General features: G+C 47.9%; 1 protein-coding gene, 1 long non-coding RNA gene and 1 pseudogene across 4 annotated transcripts; 2 read left to right on the top strand and 1 right to left on the bottom strand.

The window, feature by feature from the left end:
• Positions 1–1465: 1465 nt before the first annotated feature.
• Positions 1466–5055, top strand: LOC142853004 (uncharacterized). 2 transcript variants are annotated; one of them, XR_012911049.1, is made up of 4 exons: positions 1466–1547; positions 1685–1830; positions 2650–2732; positions 4915–5055. It is a non-coding gene; the product is annotated as an uncharacterized LOC142853004 (long non-coding RNA). The 2 variants fall into 2 exon arrangements; XR_012911048.1 differs by having other exon boundaries at positions 4912–5055.
• Positions 5056–9212: 4157 nt separating this feature from the next.
• Ccsap (centriole, cilia and spindle associated protein) lies at positions 9213–25579 on the top strand. 2 transcript variants are annotated; one of them, XM_075977632.1, is made up of 4 exons: positions 9213–9551; positions 9714–10319; positions 21928–22202; positions 23981–25579. In XM_075977632.1, the coding sequence occupies exons 2-4, from the start codon at positions 9989–9991 to the stop codon at positions 24155–24157; spliced, it is 783 nt and encodes a 260-aa protein (XP_075833747.1). In that variant the 5' UTR covers positions 9213–9551; positions 9714–9988; the 3' UTR covers positions 24158–25579. The 2 variants fall into 2 exon arrangements, with proteins under 2 accessions (XP_075833747.1, XP_075833746.1); XM_075977631.1 differs by having other exon boundaries at positions 9710–10319.
• Positions 18032–18397, bottom strand: LOC142852619 (ATP synthase F(0) complex subunit k, mitochondrial pseudogene; annotated as a pseudogene).
• Positions 25580–26237: the final 658 nt, after the last annotated feature.

Genomic DNA, 26237 nt, shown 5'->3' with positions numbered 1-26237 from the left:
AGCACTCTACATGATAATTATGGGAGACGTCCCTATTTTTCTACTGGGAATGCTTAGGTAGGCCCAGTGTTACAGTGCCTGCCTATAATCCCAGCGATGGGAGGCTAAGGCAGGAGAATCATCAGTTCCAGCTCTGGATTACATAGCCAGATCCTGTTTAAGATACAGAAATAGAGCCAGGTATGATGATGTTGATTAGCTAACCCCATCACTCAAGAAGCTGAGGAAGGATGGCAAATTTGAGGCTCGGCCAGTCTGTCCTTCCTCCCAGATTCCAGACCAACTGTGCCTTCCTCCTAGAACCCCGGGTGAGCAGTCTACACTGACTCCTGACTTCTGACCTGCCCATTCTCTTTCCAAGTTTCTACACTCCGTGTCAGGGAGTGGTTGTCCAGCCCAATGGCTCAAGGCTGTGGTGAGAGACAGATAGTAAGAAAGATGCCAGGGTAGCAGGTGTCCTTCGCATCAAAGGACCTGAAGCCCATCCTGCTGGCTCACCCCCATCATCACACAGTGAGACAGAGGTCAGCATCCGAAATGCCATGGATCTAAGCTGGGTGATGTGTGTACATCTCGGACCCCAGCACAGGACAGGCAGGGTCTTCCCTGAATCAGACTGGGTGCCCCACCCGGGGTCCATTCTTCTGGACAGCGATGGAATAAACCCAATCCTCTTTCCCAGGAGTTGGGCTGTGACCTCCACAGTGATCTGGAAAGGGGCAATTTTCCCGCTAGGTGTCTTGGGGGGACTGGATCAGTGAGGACCTGCTGTGGAAGCCATGGGACAGTTCTCTGCTTCTCAGTAAATCGGGTCATTAGTGAATCCTGATTGCTCTTCGAGCTGATGAGGGAGGGAGACTTGATGGGAAATGGGAGGCGGTGGCAGGGAGGAGGCAGAAATCTTTAATAAATAAATAAATAAATAAATTAAAAAAAAGCTATTTGGAAAGTAAGTCTCAAGTCCCTTCCCCACCCCCGGCTCCCATCCCCGGCCAGTGCCCTAGCCGCTAAGGTTTCTGGCCTTGCGCTGTCTGGTTCCTGTGGCCACAAACCCAATTTAATCCCAAAGGAAATTAAACTGAAAATCCTGGATTCCTATAATAGGCTTGACTTGATGCTTTTGAAAGCATAAAAACATTCTTTTCCCTCACCTCAGCAGTGCCCTTTACTCTCGGGAACACCTTGAACCTGGAGCAGAGCTGGAGGGCTATTTATAGCCCCGGCAGGCTGCACAGGCTTTGATGAGCGCCTGCACAAGGCTGGCTGGCTGGGCATGTGGACCTGGCTGTGGTATCATTTACCTCCTAATCCACAGTGGCTGCTACCCAGGAGATGCCTTGCTAAAGGCTTAGTCCCTGAGGACCCCAGCTGGTGGGTTTGCAAAAGTCTGGGCCTGTAACGTGCCCTGGGCCTGGAGAAGGAAGCGGTTTGGATTTCTGTGTCTGTTTGTACCACCAAGGAGGTTTCACGGCTCATAACAGACTGTGTGCATAGGCAGGGTGATGACCTAGTGTGGGCCTTCTGAGCATGCACTGTAATTGCTCAGGGTATAACTCTGTAGGGGGCGGTATTGTATGTATGTATTTATGTATGTGTATGCATGTATGTATGTATGCATTTAGTGACGTGGTCTCACTCTATAGCTCTGGGAGCTCTCAAATTTACAGAGATCTTGTCTTTGCAGGCCCAGGACTTGGATTAAAACTGTGAGCTGTCACACTGGGCTCAAGTGGGTTGGCCAGTGACTTTTTATGAAGAATTGTTCAAGTACCAGAGAGCAGCTGTGTTTGGTGGCAGAGGCAGAACAAGGATGATTGCTGTCAGCTTGAGGTCAGTCTGATCTATATATTGTTTCAACCTATGAAGAGCTAGAGTGAGCCAGATCACGTCTCAGAGAGAATGAAGAAACACTAAGTTGATAAATACCAGAATGATAGGAAATCCTTTAATTTTTTTTTTAAAGAAAGCTGTTTTACTTTTTGGCTAAAATCAAGTGAAAAGCTGACCCTAAGAGGTGGTTGGAGAGTATATGGTCAGCAACCATCGGTAGCAAGAGTAAATGCTCCCAGGACTCTGTGTCTTAGTACTGCTGTGAAGAGACACCATGACCAAGGCGACTCTGTTCATCTGTCTGTCTGCTTGTTTGAGACAGGGCTTCTTTGTGTAGCCTTGGCCATCCTAGAACTAGTTCTATAGACCAGGTTGGCCTCAGACTCAGAGATCTGCCTGCCTCTGCCTCTCAAGTGCTGGGATTAATGGTGTGTGCCGCCACCACCTGGCTACCCAAGGCAACGCTTATAAAAGAAAATATTTAATTGGGGGCTTGCTTACAGTTATTCTGTGATCAGCATGCAAGGAAGCATACAGGCATGGTGTTAGGGCAATAGTTTAAAGCTTTATATCCTGATCTGCAGAGAGAGACAGAGAGACAGAGAGAGAGAAAGAGAGAGAGAGAGAGACAGAGACAGACACACAGAGACACAGAGAAAGAGGGGGACAGAGAGAGAGACTGGGCCTGGTGTTGGCTTTTAAAACCTCCAACAAGGCCACATCTCTTAATCCTTTCCACCAGAGACAGGGACTTCATTTAATTTTCCTCTAATGGTCAAAGAAAATGGCTTGTTAATAGATATGTCTGTTTCCAATCAGAAGACAGGAGGACGGCTTCACGGTCCTGAAGAATACAGGCTGTTCCATGCTACTCCAGAACCAGGACACAATGGGCTCACCAGGTGATTGATAGCTGGCAAACTAAGGAACTGCTCGCTTACCTCCATTACTGGTCAGGTACCAAGCACTCTGCTATGGTGTCACTTGTCTCTGTGGGTCTGCATGACCCACCAGAGATATCATCACAGCCCACCAAAGCTCCAACCTTAATCTGTCAGAAAGTTCTCTGTTCTGAAGCAAATGCTGCCTCCCCTTCTCCCCACCTCCGACCCTCTATTATAGATGTGTGTTTCCATTTTAAGAAGACAAATGAGCTGTTCAGATGGAGGGAAGATCTAACAGATCGTCTCCTACGAAGTTTCGGAGGCAGATCCAGGGCAGCAGCACACAGCAATGGTCATAAAAGAATGTTTATTAGCTTCGTATAGTGACTCATGCCTGTAACTCAGAACCCGGGAGGCAGTGGAAGAGGCAGGAGGATTGCCCAGTGAGATCTTGTCTCATGAAAAAGAGGGAAAGGAGGAGGTTCTGGGGAGATGTCTCAGGCATTAAGAGTGAATACTGCTTTTGCAAAGAACTGGAGTCTAGTCCCTGAACGCACATCAAGCTAATCACAACTGATTGGAACTCCAGGGAACCCAACATCTTCTTCTGGACTCCATGGGCAACTGCACTTACATGTGTGTGTGCCTACAGCCCTGTTTCTGTTGAACAATATGTAGACTGGGACTTGAGGAGAGTAAGAAAAAGGATACAGATAGAAGACAGTTGGATCTGGTGGCACACGCCTATCCCTCCAACTCTACAGGAGGTTGCTTAGGACAGATCACAGCCCAAGACTGGCCCATGCTACAGGGTGAATCCAAGCTCAGCCAGAACAGCTCAGTGAGGCCTTGTTTCAAAATAAGAAGCAGAAAAGGGTTTAGGACATAGCATGACCGGTGAAGTTCTTTCCTGGCATGTACCATGCCCCGAGTCTGATTCCTAGTAATGGATAGCCTGGAAGTGGTGGTGCATGCCTGAAATCCCAGCATGGATGAGGTAGAGACAGGAAGATCAGAAGTTCAATGCCATCTTTAGATGCACAGTGAGTTTGAGGACCTGTTTTTTTTTTTAAAGTAAGCATACACACCATAAAACAAAAACAGTTGTGATTGATTCTTGGGGTGGGTGCATAGATCTTGAGTGTCCTAGTATTCAAAGTAGACAGGCAGAAAAGGAGTTTGCTTTGTCTGAGTCTAGTAGTCAGGAATGAAGATAAATGTCTTCTAAGGTCTCCACAAAAGGAATCGAGGGCCAAAAGTGATGGTTGCTTGTGAACTCTTTTTGGGGAGCCCAGGCTCCAAACCAAGTGTGGTTCAGCAAAGCAGCTCCACGAAGGCCTGGAACACCCTCCACAAGGGAGCATCAGCTTTCCAGAGGATTGGTTAGGGCTCGAGGAAAACTGTAGAATTCGGAAAGCTCACAGCAGCAGAGCAGTGAGTGTTTGTCAGCGATCCTTGAAAATTATTCCCTGGCTCCCGGGAGATCTAGAGGCTCAACATTCTGGGGGTGGTGGGCATAGGAGCTGGGGTGTAGACAGACTGAGCTGTGGGCAGTAAGTAGGCAGTGGGATCGTCATCCTCTCATGGAAAGGGTGAAGCCTCCTGGAGAGATGACAGCTCAAATCTGCGCAGTGGCGGGTGGGTGGAGTGACTTCCTCAGGCGTGCAGGGAAGCAGCCAGCTTCCTCCAACAGAGAGTCACAGGGTATGCCAGCCGCATTCCAGGCTGCGCCCCAGGCCCGGAAGTAGTTGCCAACAAAAAGAAACTCAACAGCATTTTTGAGGACTTTTTGTTTAATTTGCTTTGTTTTGACATTTTTTTTTTGTCTTATTGATCTTTTGCTTGTCTCTTTTGGTTTTTATGTTTCTGTTTTTGAGGGTTTTTTATTTTATGTGTTCCTGTTTTTGTTTGTTTCTTTTTTTTTGAGAGAACATGATCAAAATATGCTGTGTGAAAACAATTTTCAAAAAACAAAAAAAGGTTTTCAGTTAAAAATAATAAAGGGAAAAATTAAAGACATGCAAGGAAGCAGGAGCCCACTACTAAGCATCATCGCCAGCACCATCAGCATCAATGCTAGTACCAGTGTTAGCAGTTGATTTAACATCAGCATCAGTATCCTTAGCATCAGTACCAGCATCATCACTTCCATCATCATCGTCCTCATCCTCATCCTCATCCTCATCCTTATCCTCAGCAGCAGCAGCAACAGCAGCAGCAGCAGCGCCAGCAACGCCAGCAGCAGCAGTAGCAGCAGCAGCAGCAACAGTCTACATTATAGACAAAAGCAGTGAAACTCAATCTGGGCACATTCTCAAAGCAGGTGTTTCCAGTGCAGCCAAATGAGGCAGCACATAGAATTTTGTGTTCTGATAAATTGCCATGGTAATCACACTGTTCTTCTTCATTTGACAACTTATTATCTAGCAGTCAAAGTAATTGGGGAAATTTTATTTCTTTGTTACATGGTTCTAAGAGTGGGAATATCGGGGAAAGAGATGGATGGAGACAGGGGCATCATGCTTCAAGACTCGGAAGAGAAAGAGGCAAAGAGAGGTAGAGATGGAGAGGAAGAGAAAAAGAGGGGGGAGGGCTGAGGGAAGGGAGGACAGGCACAAGGGAGGGAGGAGGCAGAGCAGATAGCAAGAAAGGAAGTGAAAAAGTGGAAGACAGGATCATGACCGCTGCTAAAAGGAAAAGATTGGAGGGTGTGGGAAGGCAGAAGCTTAGGGCATCAGTGCCAACCGAGAGGCTTCTCAGGTGAGAAGCAGCTGGGCCAGAGTCTAATCAGGGTCTACAGTTGGCAGGTTCCACAGAGAACATCGCTGTCTTTCCTCGGTGAGTTAAGGTTGCAGGCAGTTTCCCTTGGAGCCTCAGAAGCCCCTACAGGGAGCAGCTGCCCTTCAGTGTAGAGACAGCATGCAGACACTGTCCTCTGAGCTATGGCTCGTGAACGTCCAGGGGTCCAGGTCATCTATTGGAGGGGGAACATTTTCAGTCTGACTCACGCTTCAATTTCACAGCACATCCTTGATTTTTCCTGGAGAAAGAAGGGTACAGCCACCAGGACAACTGAGAGCAACAGACACTGTTCTGAGCTTCACTTTCCATGGGATGCTCTCACTGTCTGCTGTAGATGGCCAAGAAGGGGTCAGTGAATCCTTGCTGAGCTGTCATCGAGGACTTGATTCATTTATTATTTTATGTGTATGAGTGTTTTGTCTGAGTGTATATATGTGCTCTACATGCATGCCTGGAGCTTGAGGTCAGGAGAGGGTGTTGGGTCCCCAGAGACTGGAGTCACAGACAGTTATCGGCTGTGGGGTGCTAGGAATCTAACCCTGGGGCCTCTGCTAAAGCAACAAGTATTCTTAATTGCTGAGCTAACTCTGTAGCCCCAAGGACTTGTTTAAGGATCTTTGCTCTGACTCAGCTGCCTGAGTCAATGTGAGGCTCAGTGATAGGGACTAGGGGACCCCGAGAGTACAATAGCTCAGCTGGGCCCAACCTGGCTGCAAATCTTCTCTTTGGATCTGTAGGACCAAGAAAGCTTGGTGCTGGTGGACTATGTCCCAACTTGGCTCATCAGCCCCAACCCAGGAGATAATGGAGAAATGGGGGTAGGGTTGGTGATGGGACATTGTCCTGTAGATAGGATTGCCCTATAAGCGTGTTAAGGAAGTCCATTTACACAGAGTGAAGAGCAAAGCCCTTGGCAAGGAAGCACAGCCCAAGACAAGAAGAGAGTCCCAATGACATTGACTAAAATCCTGGGTTGACCTCTGTCTGAACCAGAAAGCATTTGTTTGGAATATGAGGTCCCCCAAGGGCCCATGTTTTGAAGGCTTAGGCTGCCATATGGCAGTGTTCAGAGATGGAGCTCTGGGAGGTGAGTGGATCCCATGCACACTGGGTTTATTCACAGATGGATTCACACATAGTTTTATGACGGAAACGGGGAGACAGAGTGTGATTGGAGGAGGCTGGTCACTGGCGGTGTGGCCTTAAACAGGGTATTCTGTTCCTTCTTGCTTCCTCCTTGCATGTGGTCTACCATGCGGTGAACAGCTTCGCTGTGCCACGCACTTTCACAGGGGTGGCCTGCCTTGCCACGCATCCAGAAACAATGGAGCCAACCACCCACAGACGGAAACTTCTGAACCCGTGGGTCGAGAGAAATGCTCCTTCTCTTGCATTGATATTCTCTTTCTCTCCCCCCCCCCATCTCTCTTTTGTGGTGACAGGGTGGCTCAGTAGTTAAGAGCTGCTCTTCTAGATGCTTCAGCATCTCTTCCTACACAATCTCTTGTTGCTCCAGTTGCTGGGGATCCATTGTCTACTTCTGGACTCTGCAGGCACCAGACATCCATGTGTGCAAATTCACAGAAATCCATCTGCCTCTGTCCCCCAAGTGCTGGGATCAAAGGTGTGTGCCACTACACCTGGTTTTAGAATTTTTTTAATTAAAAAAATTGTATGAGGACTGGGGATGCAATTTGGGTGGCGAGGTGCTTGCCTAGCATGTATGAGGCCACAGGATTGATGTACATGTGGTGTGCATGCCTGTAATCCTAGCACATAGGAGACAGGATTGCCCACCAGTTTGAGGCCAGCCTTGTCTACACAGTGAGTCTCAGATCAGGAACTGTTCCAAAAACTAAAGCAATTCAGAAAATAATGAAATTTCTTTTGTTGTTGTTAATACTTTGAGATCTTACTAAGCAGCTCAGGCTGGGTTCAAATTCATGGGCCTCTGCTTCCCATGTGCTGAGAGAAATACATCTTAAGGATGGAAAATAAACACAGTAAGATTCTGATTCTGATTTTTGCTTATATAAACATTGGTACTAACCCTTAAGGATCCTCTTGTGAGAGTGCAGGCATGTTTGTTGCCACTGGTTCCCCGGCAGCGTGCAGTCCTCTTCGTGTGTCAGTCTGGTAGGGTTGGGACGGGACTTTTCTCCCTTGAATCTTCACATGGGGACTTATTTGGACTTCAGAATGTAGGAGATCATGCGTTTGATTTTTTAGAGGCCAGTCTAGCCTCTCCACATGGCAAATGCAGCCAAATTTCTCCGGACCAGCCCAGCCCCCTCCACAGAATGCTAGACTGCAGGGGCTGCCCAGCTCAGCTTTATGTTGCCATCCAAAGAAGCCATATCGAGTGCTTTAAATCACTTTGTTGTCATTATTCACTTTCTTTTTCAGTGATGGAACTCAAGGCCCCGTGCACAACAGGCAAGGGCTCTACCATGATACTGCATCCCTGGCCCTAGTTCTTTTTTAAAAAAGATGAGTCCTCAGGCCTCTGTATGTGACTCAGACTGGCTTGAAGCACACTGTCTTCTTGCCTCTGTCTCCCCCCAACTCTAGAGATCTGGGTTATAGGCAGGCACCACAGGTGACCCAATCCATTAATTTTGCAATCAGGAAGCAAAAGCTGAGACACTTTAACCCTACTCCGATGTCTCGTCATCTCTTCCACACTATTCAAAAATTATTTGCCTAGTTTTGGAGACAAGGTCTTCTACAGCCTCTGAGACTGTCAGGTGCCAGGGTTACAGGTGTACCACCATGCCTAGTGACTAAATAGTTATAAGCTTGTTTTGGTTGCTAACACCATAGATCAGTCCAGTCAGCTTAAATAAAAGGGGAATGCAATGAGAAATTTCCTAGGGCTTGTTGAGGGGTAGGGAGAGAAGCCTGGCCTCTGTGGGAATCTCAGCAGCAGCTTCCTTAATTCCTACCAGAAAATGGCTCTGGACAATCCCACAATACTAGATATCAGTTCAGGTTCTCCGGACAGCCAGGTAGGTTGTCCTTTGAACCACCCTGCCTGCTTAGTGTCTTTCGTTCAGGACTTTCAGCTAAGAAAGGGTCCAGGCGGACTAAACACATGTGAATAGTTAACCTGAAGTGCAGAAATCTCAAGAGTTAATTTGCTAAGTGGAAATGGTTACACATCCTGGCTTGAGCCTATTTTTTGAACTATGGCTGTCTTTTCTGAATGCCTTTCCCTTTAAACCTTCCCCATAGCAAATGACTGCATCAAGACTTCTTTCTACGAAAGCAATCTGTAGCGCAGGATCGCAACAGTAACAACCCTGTAACTCTGTACATTTTCAGAGCCTAAGTCAAAGATCTAAGCCAGGCCCTTGAGCCCCGGAGGAGGCAGGAAGGAGGGTGAGGGGGTAGGTTTTATTTTTTTTATTTGTTATTTATTTTTTTACAAAAATTGACCTGTTGATAAGGGTGAGGGCAGGTGAGGCGGCTTGCACTTGTAATCCCAGTACTTGTGAGGTTGAAGCAGAAGGATCAGGAGTTCAAGACCAGCTTGGGCGCTGGAATGAGTTCTAGGCCAGCCTTGGCTACATGAGATTTGTTTCAAAAAGCGGGGCAAGGGAAGGGAATGTATTACAATAAGAAAAAAAAAACAACACAAAACCTTAAGGCCTTTCTGTTCGCCCTGCGTTGTGAACAGAAAGGAAGGAAGCGGAACACATGATTTGGGTCTGGCCCAGGTGCTGGTTGCTCACAGGCACTGGTTGCAGCTACAGCTGAAGCCTGCTCCCGAGGGCGCCAGTAGCGAGTAGGCGAGCGAGCTGGGGGTTCACAGGCAGCGTCCCAGGCGGGCGGGGGCCCGGCGGGCGTGCGGGGAGGTGCAGGCTTCAGGCTGGGGCGGATCCTTCGCCTCCGGCTGCCGTAGGACCGCGGGGCCGCCGCTCCATCGGCGACATCTTGGTGAAGGACGTGTTGGTGGTAACGTTGGACACCCTGTAGCTGCAGCGCCAAGATCTCTGCTGACCTCCGGAGCGCGCAGGATCGAACGCGCAGGAGGTAAGGCTGCTGCTCCCGGAGTCCCCACTCCCCGCCTAGGAGGGTGCTTGGGGACCTAGATACCCCGCCTCGCCACCCTGAGTCCGGTAGTCTACACCTCTACCCCCACCCGGTGGAGCCGACCCCAGATTACCACCCACGAGTACCACTCCTCTTAGCTAGGTCGCGTCTCCTGGAAGCCCTCCTGGAACCCCGCCCCCGCGGCTACCTGAACCACCGGTCCCTCCCGGCCCGAGACTCCGCCCCCGCCAGGACTCCGCCCCTATCCCAGAATCACCCCGTCACAGACCCGCCCCTTCCCCGCCCTTGCTTGCCCCAGCCTCCGCCCTCCGGTCCGGGCGGGGCTCTGGGTTTGAACCGCGCGGCGGGCCGGGCCTCTGGGTCCGGTCGAGCCCTAGGCGGCGGCGCGGAGCCGGCAGTCTGCGGCGCGCGGCACCATGTCCCCGGGCAGTGGGGTGAAGAGCGAGTACATGAAGCGCTACCGGGAGCCGCGCTGGGACGAGTATGCGCCGTGCTACCGCGAGCTGCTGCGCTACCGCCTGGGCCGCCGGCTGCTGGAGCAGGCGCACGCGCCCTGGCTCTGGGACGCCTGGGGCCCGGACAGCCCCTCAGACAGCTCGGCTTCACCCAGTCCAGCGCCCAGGGGTCCTTTAGGGGAGCCCTTGGCGCCCTCCGCGCGGGAGGAGGAGCAGACGGTGGGGGAGCGCGGCGCGGAGCTGCGGGGCGCGGAGGTTGGGGACGCGGAGGAGCAGGACACAGTGCTACCAGGTACGGACACGGCGAGTCAATCCGAGCTGCGCGTTTCTGCCGCCTCCGGGCGGGCGCTTCCTGTTTTGGTTTGGTTTGGTTGGGGCTGACAGAATCCGCTTGCTGAACTAAGACGGGAAGGTGCCGGCCGCGTCTCCGCTCTTCCACCCCGGATTTCTCTAATTTGGTAACTCTTGGCGGAGCCCTTTATGACCTCTAAGTGCCCACTCTTCCCCACCGTACCCTACCCTACCCTACGCTACCCTAACTACGCTACCCTATCCCCGGGTCTGGAGTTCTTGGTCGCAAGGCAGTGGCGGGTACAGTGAGCCCTCAGTCCACCAGATGGCGGATCTGTTTCTTTCTGCGTATCCCTCTTTGCGAGAGGCGCTTTTCACCTCAAAGATGATCCACGAAGTTAAGAACCCCTGAGCTGTCATAATGGGGTCACGGTTGTCTGTGTGAACTCCTTGGCCTGGCCGCGCTGTCTCTGAAGAATGGTGTGCGTGTTTGTGGACGAACCCTCTTTGTGTACGCTGGTGCCAGCCGCACACCCTGGTTAGGCTGTGAGCCACTTTTCCCGCTGTTGCGAAGTGGGTCTGTCTGCAGAGGGGCCTGGAGGGTGCCGGGGCTCAGGGCGGTGTTTTAGCACAACTGGAGATCACAATGGTTGTCAGCCACCTCCTTGAGAGCTTATGAATAAAAAAGTTATTACTCAGTCACTCGGAATACGCATTTTCTCACCCGGCCTTCAAAGAGTCATAAAATGGGGCCTTTGTTTTTAATCTCAGTTTTGTAAACAAAGACAGAGTCTGAAAGGATCCGGTTGCTTTACTCTTGGTTACTTTGACTATTCTCAGTTCCTGCCTGGCGGGGTCGCCTGCCATCGTCATTGGGTCGCTTGTGACAGCCACTCCTTCAGTGATATGGTTAGAAATTGGAGTGGCAGAAGGTGTGCGTGTGTGTGCGTGCGTGCGTGTGTGTGTGTGTGTGTGTGTGTGTGTGTGGACTAGGAGCGCGTCTCCCAGTTATTCCCGTGCAAACTGAGCCCTAGCTATGAGGTTTATTTTATCTGAATGGATACCAGGCTTTTATTTTTCACTCCGTGGTTTGATGGGGTTACCCGCTATCAGTGTTCCTGGCTCTATGAAAACTGTTGACAGCACTTCTTTGGTGCCCGCGTTTGCCTACGTAGGAGTGCCCCGAGTTCATGATTATGTGTGTTTCCATGGAGATGCTGAGAACAACCCCAAAGATTCGCTAAATCCCTGCTAAAATTTTTGGTGCGTAGGCATTAGGGAATATAGAAGATGTGTCCTGCTTAGGATTCCCCATAACCAATTCTTTTCGTGGCTCCTGCGGGCCAGTGTCAGTTTGAGACATGCTTCTGGTGCTTGGTATGCTAGACTGGTGAGCCACTGGTTGCCTTGCTCTAAAATATATTCGTCTTATTTTTACTGCAAGCCATTATTTTTTTTTTTAAGATGGGATTTCTTTGTGTAGATCTGGCTACCCTGGAACTTACTCTGTAGATCAGGCTGGCCCTAGACTCAGAGATCTGCCTGCCTCTTCCTCCCAAGTGCAGGGAGTAAAAGTTTGGGCCACCGTTGCCTGGCTACAAGGCATTTTTGCATGAAGAATCTTGTAGCTCTGTGAAGCTTATTAGAAAATCATGGTGCTCCCCAGCAGCTACCCACTTCTTAGGTAACCTGCTTCCAGCTCCTCTGCTTTCCCCCTTTTTCCTTTTGTGGTACCGAAGATTGAATTCAGGACCTTGGGCATGCTAGGCAAATGCTTCTACCACTAAACTACATCCCTAGTTCTCTTTGTATCTTTCGGTTTTGAGATAGGGCCTTACTAAACCACACCGGCCTTGAACGTACTCTGTAGCTCATGTTGGCCTCAAACTTGTGATTCTTCTGTTTTAGTCTCCGAAGTGAGTAGCTGGTATTATAGGTCTGTGCTACCAAGCCTAGCCACTTTGTATTTGTATCCTTATTTTGGGGCCCAGTCTTACTGGGTTGCCTAGGTTGGCCTCAAACTACTAGGCTAAACCATCCTCCTGTCCCAGTTTCCCGAGTAGCTCAGCCCACAGGTGAGCATCATCACACTTGGCTGGTATTTACTTCTATATACCTTTGTTGACACTAATTGATATTTCCTGGTTTTTTTTCACCTTGGCTTTTATTTCTATCCTCCTAACATTAACACACATGTCTGTTGACACACAATCTTCCTAGCCATCACAGTCTGTGTGGTACTGCCCCATGGAAATGGAGGAGCGCTCAGAGCTGACCCACTTCTCTCTTCAGGGTCCCTTTTCTTCCTCTTACAATGTATCCAGTCCAGTGGCTCACCATCATACTCACCTTAGCTCATCCCTCGGGGCCACCGACCTACTTCTGCCTGGCCTGCCTGCCGCCCTCATGGCTGGCTTGACTGATGCTTGTTGTCTAAAGAGGGACCTTGGCATTGCGTCAGGCCCTTACAGCTTCTCTCTCACAGGTGGGAACCGCGGTCATGTTCTGACTCATGGTAGATAGAGGTCATCTTATCAGTTAAGGAAGGATGAGTGAAAAGTTGAAGTTCTGAGACCATTGTTTAAAAATAATCGTAATTTTTGAGTTTGTGATGATGGTTCATTGTTTCTAAACTATGTGGAGGCGTTGCTCCATTGCTGTGACTTCTGATTCTTTTGTTTGTTTTGTTTTTTTCCAAGACAGGGTTTCTTTGTTTTGCCTTGTCTGTCCTGGAACTCACTATGTAGACCAGGCTGACCTCAAACACACAGATATCCACCTGCCTCTGCTCAGAGTGCTGTGATTAAAGGTGTGCGCCACCACCTCCCTCCTTGACTTCTGATTCTTGAGCCGTACCTTTAACTGCCGTGAGGAGGGCTGTTAGAATCTTTTGTCTCTCCTCACTCTCAGGAATTGATGCAGGTCACCTGAAAGTCCCTAGAACCAAACTCTTAAATTTAGTTTCCTTTATTTTGTATTTTATGTGTGTGTGTTTTACTTGTATATGTGTCCTTGCATTGTGTCCATGAAGTACCCTAAGAGGGCAGAAGAAGCGTTGTATCCCCTGGAACTGGAGGTTGTAAGCTTTCTTGTGGGTGCTTGGAACAGAACCTGGGTTCAGGAAGAGTAGCCAGTGCTTTTAACCGCGGAACTGCTCTTTAGTTCCCAATTTCCCTGTTTAATTCTGGGAAGCCTTCTTGAATTATTATTATTATTGTTGTTGTTGTGAATTATTATTATTGTTGTTGTTGTTGTTATTTAATTTCATTTCTTTTGGGGGGTTATGGTGCTAGAAGTGGAATTCAATACTTTGTGTATATAAGAAAACACTGTGCAACTGACCCTCTAGTTTATTTCTTTTAGAAATTAAAAAAAAATGGTAAATAAAAACTATTCACACTTAGTTTTCCTTGCCATGTTTTCACAGTTGTATGCAGTGTGTAGTGCTGAAATCAAGTTAAGCATGTGTGCCATTTCAAACTCTGGGCAGCTCAGCTGGTAGAGGGCTTGTTTACATGCATGAAGCCCTGAGTTCTGTCCTCAGCACAAACAGATGTGGCGGTGCTTGTAATTCCAGCTCTTAGGTCGAGGCTGGAAGTTCAGGAGTTCCAGGTCAGCCTGGGGTAGATACATAAGATCTTATTTCAAAGGGCAAAAAGTATCAAGCTTATTGTTAGTGTAATTTTTTCTTTCCTGTTTTAGGCCCAGGCTGACTAAACTCTGAATCCTCCATGTACTGGGAATCACAGGAGGGCATTACCCGCTGCTTGCAAAAGTATTAGGTTCTTGACAACAGTATACTGTATTCATTCTCCTTGTAAAAGATATTATTAGAGGGTTTTGTTTCTCTTTGTGTGTTTAGCAGAATATACCCTCCCCCCTTTTGTTTTGTTTCTTTTTGCTTGTAATTCTGTATCTCTCTCTGGAGGCCTTTCTTTTTCCCCCCAAATGAATGGGATCTGCTGGCTTCTTCTTCTTATTTGAAAAATGGCTGTGCTAAGTTCCTTTTAAGTTCCTGGTCCCATGTTGGAGGTGGGAGTGCTTGGTTGGTAGGAATTCTCTAACTTGCTAGCCATCTTGCTTTGAACAGTAGTGAAGACTGCCTCCAGATTTACTTTTGTGCTACTGGGGATCCAGTACAGGGCTTCTCCGTGCTAGGCAAGTGTGTCACTGCTGGTCCACAGCAGCTAAAATGTCAGGCTGCCAGCCTGTCTCCAGTTCCTTAGTCCATAGTCACGTTTTTCAACTACATTTTACTTATTTGGTTAGGTTTACATGAGCCTTATTATAGACAACCTGTTTAAAGTTAGGAAAGTCATCCTGCCCCATTTCCCCCTCATGCCTACCCCTCGCTCTTGCTGCTTCTTGTATCTCAGCATTTCTTGGTGGGAGGCAGAAGCTTTTAGAAGATGTTTTTCCTCTAAGTGTTCTCAGATTCAGTGGTGTCCTTTCTGTCTTTACTCGTTCACTCTATTGGACTCTTTGAGTATGGAAGCTTCTTGCAGATCAAGATTTCCTAACACTACTAAAATTTATTTCCTCTGCTTTGTTTCACTGTCTGTTTCTTCTCTCCCCTTCTCTTATTGAACCTCCTCCCAGCCCTCCTTTCTCTCTTTGTTTCACTGTTTTTCTTCTCTCCCCTTCTCTTATTGAACCTCCTCCCAGCCCTCCTTTCTCTCTTTGTTTCACTGTTTTTCTTCTCTCCCCTTCTTTTATTTAACCTCCTCCCAGCCCTCTTTTCTCTGTCTTTGAGACAAGGTTTCATACTCTAGCCCAAACTAAATTCACATTGTTAAGAGTTTCCTGCCCCAGACTTCTGAGTACTAGGGTTATAGATTTATCTCACCATACCCAGGTTGTTTTCTTTCTTTGTTGGCTGATAATCCTCTTGAATCAAGCCTCCTAACATTTTAAATTAAAAATTTTATTTTATTGCTGGTCATGGTGGTCCAGGCCTTTAATCCCAGCACTTAGAAGGCAGAGGCAGGTGGGCCTCTGTGAATTTAAGGTCAGCTTGATTTACACAGTGAGTTCCAGGACAGCCAATGCTATGTAGTAAGACCCTCTCTGAGGAAAAAAAGAAATTGTTTTATGTGTATAAGTATTTTGCCCATATGATTATGGTCCTCAGGGAGGCCGGAAGAGGGTATCAGATCAACTGGGGCTGGAGTTATAGACAGTTGTGAGTCACCAGTGTCTGTGCTGGGAACGGAACCCGGTTCCTCTGGAAGACCAGCCAGTGCTCTTAACCACTGAGTCATCTCTACAGCCTCTCATATTGATCTCGAACTCTCCATCCTTCCACTTCAACCTGGCTAGCTGGTACTATGGGGTGAACTACTGCACCCATCTTGTCTCTTCTATGTAAGTGTGCACCCGTGGGTTGCTGACGGCTCGGAAGACAAAGGTACTTGCTGCAAGTCCTAAGACTTGAGTGTGAGCCTCGGTGCTACATAGTGCAAGGAAAGAAGCGACTTCTGAGTTGTGTTCTACCCTCCACACATATGTGCGTACGTACACACACACACACACACACACACACACACGCACACGCACACGCACACACGTAATGGGGTTATACCCAGATGTCTGCTCCTAACCTATCTGGTCATATTTTAATGGTGAGGTCTGAGCGTGCCCTGGGGAACCTGGATGTGTAGTCTTGGGGTTGCTTATTGGCTCTATCAGAGAGAGACACAGGTGTTTCTCTGGGGGAGTTTAGAACTTACCCTCTGGGAGTCTCCTGTGTGCCCCTCCCAGATGGTGCCTCCAGTCACACCCCAGGGGAACCAGCCAGTCTGCCACACACTTGGAGCCCAGGAGGACAGTTACTGAGAGCACTCTGTGCTGAGGCCTCCAGGCCTGTTAGGAAGTTAGCACCCTGGCTTTTGCTGTGCTGGGGTCCCAGGAACAGGACCCCTCTGCTTCTCCATCTTTAAATAGTCCTTGGCATTCAGGGAGGAGAGGAAAGTAAGAGGCTGGGTGGTGTGGTGGTGGTGTTGGCAGCAGCGACACATTACTTTAACCCCAGCACTTGGGAATCAGGCGGATCTCTGTGAGTTCGAGGCCAGCCTGGTCTTCATTGTGAGTTCCTGTACAGCCAGAGCTAAAAGAGAGGGTTATCCATTGCTGCAAGACTGTTACCTGAACTCAGCCAAAACCCACCCCACTCCTGAAGCGTTGTAGGCTCTGAGCTAGACACAGGCCCCTTTCTGAGGCTGGCACACTTTGTATTATCCTTGGCTTCTGCTGAGAGACCAGCTGAGCTGTCTCAGCACTTGCAAGGGTCCCTCCTATGCTGGGCTTTCCTTGTTGTGTGGAGATGGTCTTTCGGATAGCACACAATAAAACAGACTGGACACAGGGCTCCGCCTTTCCAGTTTTCCTGTGGATCAGACAGCATCTCTCCCTCAGTGTGCTTTCTTTAGAACCCCAGCTGCCTAGAACTCTATGTAGACTAGCTGTCCTTGCACAAGAGACCCACCTGCCGTGCTAGGATTAAAGACATATACTATGCCTGGCCTATTTCTTTCTTTCTTGATTAGGCTTGCCAGAGGCTTATGATTTTAACTTTTTGTTTTGTTTTACCAAACTTTTTTTTTTTTTAACCAAACGAACTTTTATATATGTGGATTCTTTTCTTTGGGGTCTCGCTGTGTACCTCTGGATAACTTGGAACTCACATGTGGTCAGACTGGCCTCAAACTCACAGATTCTCCTGCCTCTTGAATGCTAGAATTAAAGGGTTACCACCACCATGCCTGACTCTGTTTTGGTGGTGGTTTTGTTTGCTTTTTTGGTTTGGGATTTTTGACACAGGGTCTGTACATAGGATAGAGACCCTGTCAGATAGGTTTGTCCTGGAACTCCTTGTGAATAGACTAGGCTGGCCTTGAACCCAGAAATCCACCTGCCTCTGCCTCTGAGTGCTGCTATTAAAACCACCATGTACTGGTTTTGTTTTATTTAAGGATCTTGCTACACAACCCAAGCTGACCTTGAACTAGAGGTCCTCCATCCACTTCCCAGGGGTTGTGGGCACTTGTTATCTCATAACCCAGGTTGGTACCAGATTTAGTGTACAGCAGAGGTGATATTAAGCTCAATTGCTTTGCTTCCATCTCCCAAGTGTGACTACAATAGAAACTCCAACTTGTGGTAAAACTCTCTCTCTCTCTCTCTCTCTCTCTCTCTCTCTCTCTCTCTCTCTCTCTCTCTCTCTCTCTCTCTCTCTCTCTCTCTCTAGCCAGAGGAGGATGTCAACTGTTCTACCCTATTGCTAGGCTGGTGACCGGTGAACTGCAATGACCCTATTCTGCCCTGCCCTCAACCCTAGTGTTGTGTTACAGATGCCCAATGTTACACTTGACTTTTTACATGTGTTCTAGGATCTGAACTCAGGTCCTCAGGCTTATGCAGCAAGTACTCTTATCCACTGAGCCATTTCTTCAGCCCCTAGATGTGTTTTCAGATTTCAAAAATGGAAATTTTTGTTGTTGCTGTTTTGAAACTGGGCTTCACTCAGTAAACATCCTTTGTTCAAATAGGATTTTAAAAGCGTGAATTTATATGTAATTATCATTTACCAAGCTGGCCTAAAACTCACTGTGTAGACCAGGCTGATCTCAAATTTACAATAATTCTCCATATCAGTCTGCCTAGTGCTAGGGTTATGAGTGTTAGCTGCCACATTGGGCTCAAAAATGAAAGAGATTTTTTTTCCAGGTTCATAATTTATTGTACAAATTGAGTATCACATGATGAGTTGACATCAGTTTCTTCAGGCATGGAACTTAACAGATAAGGTCAGACATCGAAAGACCCAGTTATGATGCTTTCACAGCTGGAATTTTTTTAGGCCTTAACTTGAAGTATAGGACCAACAAAGCAATGCCTCCATATGTGGCCAGAACACAATTCATTCTACCTGTGAGAGTATAAGAGTTGAAATATTTTTTAATACCAGTGAACTGGAACTGGGCATCACTTTCAGGACCAGCCATGACTTCAATCTTCGCCCAAATCACAAATTCCGCAGCTGATGTCCTTCAACAAACCCTGAAAGAGATTTTTGAAAGTTATTTTTTGATGCACTAACTTCATTTTTCTAATGATTGAGAGAAGTTTATGTAAGTCCAGTTCTGTGTATGTGTGAAGATTCCCTTTGGTTATGGAAAGCTTGTGTGTGTTCCACTTCTGCTTGATGGGATGTAGCACCTCCAGCTGCCTTGTGTTTGTTCGCTCTACCCCACTGGGTCATTTGTTGTTCTGGTGTTCTCTCCTTTTCAACAGGACTCCTCAGAAGAGCTCTGTGGTAGTCGATGCATTTCTCTAGCGTCCTCTGTGGTGATTCTGAATGGCTGGCCTAGCAGACGTGCCTAGCAGAGGTGCACAATCTTCTCATTTTACTTTTAATTTACTTGGATTTATTTTAATAGCTACATGCGGCTAGAGGCTATTGTATTGGGCAACTCCATTCTGAAGACTGGATTTATTTTAATTTGAATGTCCTCTCAGTTGATGAGAAAACTGTTGCAGTCTTCCCCTGAATCTTGTGGGAAATACTGTTTTTGTTTGCCTGAAAATACCCTTATTTTGAACATCATTCTTTCAAATAGGATCTTACAAGCATATACTTATATCTAATTACCTTGTACCAGGCACTATTTTGAGAGTTTTATAAATGTTAAAATTACAGCAATTACGTTCTGTCTCTTTTCTTCTGTCCGTCTTTTGTCTCCTGCTGGGGATAGTTTTCATGTGTTATCTTTTTTCTTAAGCACAGAGTGTAAGCACCGTTATGTCACCGTCTGAAGATGATAATTTAAGTATCTTACGTCTATTGCTCCCGCTGGTTCTCTCATCATCGTTATCTTTTCTTGGGTGCTGGGCTTATCTTTTGTGACACTGGTAATTGTGTGAGATTATTTGTAGGAGTCATTTGGATGCTGGGGCCCTGCCTAGGTCCTGTGGGCAGTGACTTTTGTCCTTCACTGAGCTATTTTGGGTCCCTGTGGTAAAGGAGGGTTGATCCAGTAGCCCAGTGGAGCAGTCTCCACTGCTCAGTCACTTGGCTTGATCTCTGACCCTCCTGCCCCCTCCTGTTCCTACCAGAGACATCACGCTGACTTCTGTGAAATGTGGCACTTCCGTAGGTTTTCTTCTGGTTTCTTTTCTTTATTAGTTATCCTTCCTGTGTCCTACTTTTGGGTTCTTTCTCTTCCAGATCATTAAATAAGTGTCCCAAGGACCCAACTGTACCCTTTTGGCCTCCTGCTCCACATTTTCCTGGGCAGTCCTGTGCACTCAGAATCTAGTCCCAGCCTGCCGTCTCTCTCTAGGTGCCTGTGGATATCTTCTAGCAGCCTGTCTGTCTGTTTCATCCTGTACAGTTCCGTCCTTCATGCCGGAGACACCTTGGGTCCACGGAGAGGAGGACCATCTGCTTAGAACATTCATGGAGACCAGTGGGGTTCTCCTGCCCCACACCCATGCCAGCACCGTGTCTGTTTACCCTGGTCTGTTGTCAGCTTTTCCTGGCAGGTACTTGGCCCTATTCTTTTATCCAGCCCACCCTAAAATACAGACAGGACCACATCGTTTCTAAGCTTAAAATCCTTCCACAACTCCCCATGGTTTCTAAGGTATAATCACTCCCACTTCCAATTCAAGGTCGGCACAGAAAGGCTTTCTTTTCCTCCTGCTCCCAGCCTGAGCGGGAGATGCTGCGTGCGCACTTGTGCTTAGAGCTGTTGATCCTTCCCTCTTCCCTTTCAGTGAACACTCCTTCTTTAGGTCTCTTCATGGTCAGCATCTGCATTTTCCTCAAAGAAAGGCATTATTGTCCTCTCTGGACAGGCTGCCCTGGGAGATCTGGAGGAGAGAAGAAGGAACCCAAAGCTCAGGTTGCTACAGTTTCTCATTCTCTATATTTGATCTACGTAGGTCCTGCTCCGTGCTACTTTTTCTCTTTGCTTTGGCTTCAAGGGTCCCTCTTTTCCTCATCCTACACTAAGGTGAGGAAGGGTATGGGTATAACATGCAGAAAGGTAGTTGGGCAGTGAGCGGACTTAAGTGCCTGGGATGAGGTGCAATCTGGTGTCCCTTCACCCTGTGATCTACTGCTGGGGTTACAGCCTGCTGCAGGATGGAGATGTTAGACCCCAGGCTTGGCTTGTGTCACCTGATACTTAAGGGTTGTTAGAGCTGAGGCCAAAGCTAAGGCGTGAGTAAGGTTTCCTACAGTCCGCATGCCTTGTCTGACTTGCCCACATGGAGTACGCTCTCCCATAGAGGACTATGAATCAGATGCCTAGCCAAGGGCAGCAGGGCTGAGGGTCTGTCCTCTGAGGGGAGCCAAGCTCTGCAGCAGCTGATGGGGGAGGGTGTATGATGCCTGAGCCACGGGTGACGCACGCGGAGCTCATATTCCAGTGTGTGTGTAGGTGGGAAGGAAGCAGGCTCAGGAAGGATTTATGCAAACATCGTGTCTTACAAAGGTGTGTGTGTGTGTGTGTACGCGCATGCGCGCGTTAAAATGTCAAAATCCCAAAAAGGTAGGTAAGGGAAATTAGAGACATTCTGGAGCATTCTTTGGGCAACCACATCCCCCATCATTTCTCTCCATTTTCCCAGGGTTGCCGACACCGTTCAGGCCCCACACACTGTACATGTCAGCTATTTCCTCATCACTGTGACCAGATTCCTGATAAGAAATAACTGAAGGATGGAAAGGGTTAATTTTGACTGTGCTTGGAGAGGTCGTGGTCCATCGTGATGGGGACATTGGCAGAGTTCATGGCAGCTTCAAGCTTCTTGATGGTTCAGGAAGCAGAAGTTAGGTCGAAACTGGAGTCAAGCTATAGCCCATAACACTCATCCTATAGTGACTCACTTCCTTGTCAAGACCATATCTCCCAGACTTTCTACCACCTCCTCCAGCAGCACCACCGGCTGGAATTGTTCAGATTCCCCAGCCTGTGAGGACATTACGTATTCAAGCACAACACTGGGACCTTGACTCATGCAGTCACTTCCGTTCCATCATCTCTTGCTTTTTGCACTGGGGATGCTGTAAAGGGCTACAGTCAGGTGAGCTGCTACGGTGACCACATCCTGTTGTGACAGGTGCCCTTAGGCTCAGGTGGACAGCTGCCTCTTTGGAGGCACAGGTAAGGTTTCCCATCAACACGCATCAAAGAGGAAGCAGAATTCTGGAACTCAGGGAGTGACTCAGAAACCAACCTTGAGTAGCTGCCTGGTGAGGACAGCCTGTCTGTCCCAGAGAAGGCACACAGAGAGGAGCACACACTCCTTGTGGAGGGAGCTCCCAGGTGTGTGCAAGATCCTGAAGGTGGCCCTCAAGGTTGCCTTGGAATTGTTTTGATTTAATGTTGGAACGTTTGTTGTCAATTTTTAAGATGGGGTAAATGTCAGTTATTCTACAGATTTGTTTCCATATCTTGCTTTAAGTAAAGCCTGTTGAGTTTAGCCATAATAAGTGTGTAACTGACTTGATGAAGCATTATTATTTTTCAACTCCAGTTAAGTAATTATATATAAACTTGATTTAAAGTGTTTCCATCTTGTCTCATCCCTTTTTTCAAAAGCACCACCCAAAAAGGACATAGACGGAAAATCCGAACAACAGACTGGAACAAGAGAGACTGACAGGGTGCCCACTGGCCCCGGCCCCGACCCTCGACAGCAGCCTAGTGCCTTATTTGCCAGAGGAAGTAAGAAAGCAGCCAGAAGCCCCCAAAGATCAGCAAGCAAAATAAAAGAGAACAAGCACCCATTTGCTCTGTATGGCTGGGGAGAGAAACAGATGGACACGGGGAGCCAGAAGACGCACAACGTCTGTGCATCAGCCCCTGTGCATGAGGTGTGCCTCGGAAGGGCGAGTCGAGCCATGGCTGCTGATGCTCTGGGCCATGGGAGGTCCTCGGGTGGTGTGGGGTCCATCGAAACCAAAAGAAGGGGTCTCTGGTCACTAGCAAGATGGAGTAGACGTTGGTGGACTGGGGCCACAGCCAGGAGAAGAGGCAGATGTCACTGTGGTTTTTGAGTTCTGTGGCCTGGGCCACAAGGGAAAAGCATGCTGGGAGTTGGAGCCATCGCCTGGAGAGGTCTCATTTTCCCTCAGCTTTGCTAACCTGAGGCTTTCTCCTTGGCATGTCTGACTACTTGGCATCTTCTGGGTACCTCTGTTTCCCTTTTGATGAAAATCAGCTGCTTTCCTATGTGTATGCAATGGTGTTTTGTTCTATGGAGCTCCAATCATTTGACTCAGTCTTGGCTTGACATTCTCTCAAGTCCTGAGATATTTTAGGCAGGGTGACAGAGAGGGTATGGTCCATCTTGAAACGGTTACCGTGTTAGCACCAGCTGGAAGCCAGGGATGTCCGAAGAGCAGGCAGAAAGAGAAACTGCAAACTCAGTTTCCCTGTAATGCCAGGCAAGTGCCCAGAGCAGCTAGGTGGCAGATGCTGTTTATTTGAAGTGAAATCTGAGACAAAGAGGCTGCTGTTAGCAGAGGGTTCTGACCAGTCTCTGGGACTAATTTAACAGTGTGCATATCTGTCACAGGATAAACTCCCCTGACAGTTTTTCTTGTTTTATTATTATATTTTGAGACAGGATCTCATGTAACCACTGACCTGAAACTCACTACCTAGCTGAGGATGACCTTGAACTTCGATCTCCCTACCTCTACCTACCAAATTCTGGGAATACAGGCTGTGCACCTGCACCTGGCTGTCTCCATTTTCCGTGCAGTGTTTTAAAGCCTTGTCAAGAACTCAGACTCTTTTACGTGTGCACTGTGGAGGAGTTCCCACAGATTTCCAGAGCTTGGTGTGGTGGCACGCCTATAATCTCAGTGCTTGGGAGGCAGAGACAGGAGGATCTCTGGAAATTCATAGCCAGTCTGATCTATGTAGTGAGTTCCAGGCCAAACAGCTACATAGCAAGATCCTGTCTCAAAAAAGCAAAACAAAACAAGTTTTGCCAAGTTGGTCCTAGATCACATGAAAGTTAGATGTTTGCCGTTTCTATCTAAACTTTTATTTTTTAAAAAATTTTTATTTTTAGTTATGTATATGTGTGGGGGTCTGTGTGTGTTAGTGCTGGTTTTCAGAGGCCTGAGGTATCAGATCTGCTGGAACTAGTTACAGACAGCTGTGAGTCACCCAGCTTGGACTCCGGGAATTGAACTTAGGTCCTTTGCAAGAACAGTACTTGTGCTGGCCTCTGAGTGATCTCTAAAATTTAATTTTCTGTGCTCAGCATTGCTGTCATTGGTAACAGGCTGAATTGTGGTGGCAGGATGGTTTATTCTGTGAAGTGCTGATGCCATAGATTGGTAGGACTTGACTCCTTGCTTCAGGGAATCAGGCTAGTAATGTAAGATAGTCTTGTGTATCCCAGGCTGGCATTGAGCTTCCCATGTAGCCAAGGATGGCTTTGAACTTAAGATCCTCATGCTTCTACCTCTTAAGTGCTGGGGTAACAGGTGTATGCCACCATGCCTAGGGATAGAACCCAGGGCTTCATCTGTACTAGGCTGCACTGAGCTACATCCCCAGACTTTTAGTTAGATATCGTTCAGAATTGGTACTTTAGCCACTTAGGCTACTACCTTTATCTCTGAACTTTCTTTAGATTCATGAATCTGCACTTCGAGCCAAGAACAGAAGACAGGTGGAAAAAAGGAAACTGGCTGCCCAGAGGCAGCGGGCTCACTCCGTGGATGTGGAGAAGAACCGGACGGTAAAGCCAACTTCCGCAGAGAACCCATGGCTGACGGAGTACATGCGGTGCTACTCAGCCAGGGCCTAGATGCTGGCACGCCCTCTTTCAAGTGTTTATGAGAGAAAAGGAAAACCAAAACTGCCCAATGAGACCACGCACGGGTGGCAGAAATCAACTGGTCCTGCCAGGCTCCTCTTAGGAATTGTCAAGAGATGGTTTTGCTTTCGTGATGGTTCGTCACCTGCCTTAGTAGTTAGGGCAGACCCTCGAAGCCATAGATGTTGGCTTGTTTATGAAGACAAGTCCCTAAGTCTTGATATTCTTGTAAGAGTTTTATTTTAAAGATTTTAACCTTTGGAGATACCCACACCGAATGCCTTTAACTGGCTCTAGGCGCTCCCCACCACACCCTCCTCTCGCACGGATCAGCACCACATTCCACAGCTGGCAGGGGCATCCCGTCCCACAGTGCAGGGCTCACAGGCACGACGTCTGTGCAGCTGGCTCCAGGGAGCAGCAAGGAAAGCAAGGGCACAAGCATGAGACGATGCTGTTCCCGATGAACTAGGACTTTGGCAGCTGCTGAGCAATGACACTGGACATTTCATTTCTCCTCACCTCCATGTAGACTATGATATTTAAGAATTTTTCTGGCCAGAGCAATGGTCACCTTTTCTTCTTAAATTGTCACTTAGACATTCATTTAACTTATAATTTAGTAGTTCTGGGACATTCCAGTGAGTGACGTGCTGTGCAGTCACGTGCAGTCCGTGTTTAATGGTGAGTCAGCACCATAGTCTCTTAACTGCAGCATTCCTCGTTAGAGCACACAGGGTAGAGTCAGCCGCTCGTTAAGTCTGACCTGCCAAGCCCCTCTCCGGAGAGAGCAGATGGTGATATGGAAAACTTGAAATTCAAAATGACCTTTAATGAACTGAGTTTGCTTGGCCTGTGGGGATGGGACCAGCAGACAGCACGAGTGTGCCATCACCTCCCTTCTGCTTTCCCTTCCGTAGACCGTGATGAAGGCTTCGCGATGCACGGTGCTGATAGTGTAGGCGAAAATGTGACAACTTAGTGTCTGGCCTGGTGATCCGAACTATGGACAATAGGGCATGTGCCAGCCTGGCTGGAGATGTCCTTCCTCTAGTAGAGGACAACTGTCAGGGTTAAAAAGATGGTTTTAAAAAACCCAAGTTTCCATGAGATGGGTGCCTTCTCCATCCTGCTGAAGGGACGCTCAGAAGCCGAGCACCATGGTCTTCCTGAGAGGCAGGGAGATCTTTTGCCTGCACCCACTCAGCAGCTGAGTTTGTTGAGTAAAACTGGGCGTGTGGCTGAGCCTTTCCGTGATATTTTTCCTTTAGCTTTTTGAGTATGATAATTTCTAGAACACAAACTGATTTCATTCCATATAAAATCGTCACACGATGTCATCCTAAAACTGTATGAAGCTTTGAAAATGCATACTGAAGAATCATGAGTGTTTTAAAAAAAACTTTAAAAATATTTGCCTATTTTGTATAGACCCTTGTGTACAGAGCCCTCCCAGGGAGGTGTGTATTTAATTAAAGAGTAAGTTCTACATGTTGTCCAAGTTGTCCAAGTACAACCTTGCTCGTGCCTCTGTTGACCACATAGTCCCCAGGTGTCACACAGACAGGGTGACTGGGGCAGTGGCCCAGTTTGTTGAGTATTACTCTTTGTAAAGCTGTGCCTTGAAGGTCTGTGTTCCCCGCCCAGCCCTCCATCATCAAGTTGCACCTGACAATCTCAGAAAGATGGGGGGCGGGGGGAAGGGCACAGGACCCCCACCCTGGCCTTCAGACATGTGCAGAAGACACACACATCCTTCTGCATGTGTGGTGAGGCGTGCTGAGAGCCATGCTGGTGTCTTTGCCACCTTCTTTTTACACAGAGCACAAATTTCAGGACTTGGGGGAATCTTTAATGTTCAAACACCACAAGGAAGTGCGTATGGATTAGCTGTGACTCCCACACCCGAGTCCCTAGTGTTTAGGCTTCAATTTTTCTCCCTTAAAAGGTGGTGGTTACCTTTTAAACCTATGAATTTTTTTTTTCCAAGACAGGGTTTCTCTGTAGCTTTGGAGTCTGTCCTGGAACTAGCTCTGTAGACCAGGCTGGTCTCAAATTCACAGAGATCCAC

This window comes from Microtus pennsylvanicus, chromosome 6 (genome assembly GCF_037038515.1).
Source record: "Microtus pennsylvanicus isolate mMicPen1 chromosome 6, mMicPen1.hap1, whole genome shotgun sequence".
Lineage (NCBI taxonomy): Eukaryota > Metazoa > Chordata > Mammalia > Rodentia > Cricetidae > Microtus > Microtus pennsylvanicus.
The sequence above is the reverse complement of the archived record's forward strand: the minus strand, read 5'-3'. Positions and strand labels throughout refer to the sequence as shown.

Excerpts from the sequence above, each read along its gene's own strand:
- Ccsap (XM_075977632.1), top strand. The coding sequence starts at position 9,989 with ATGTCCCCGGGCAGTGGGGTGAAGAGCGAGTACATGAAGCGCTACCGG. Across the intron at positions 10,320-21,927 it reads GCAGGACACAGTGCTACCAG|CACCACCCAAAAAGGACATA; the intron begins GTACGGACACGG and ends TTTTTTCAAAAG. Across the intron at positions 22,203-23,980 it reads CATCAGCCCCTGTGCATGAG|ATTCATGAATCTGCACTTCG; the intron begins GTGTGCCTCGGA and ends AACTTTCTTTAG.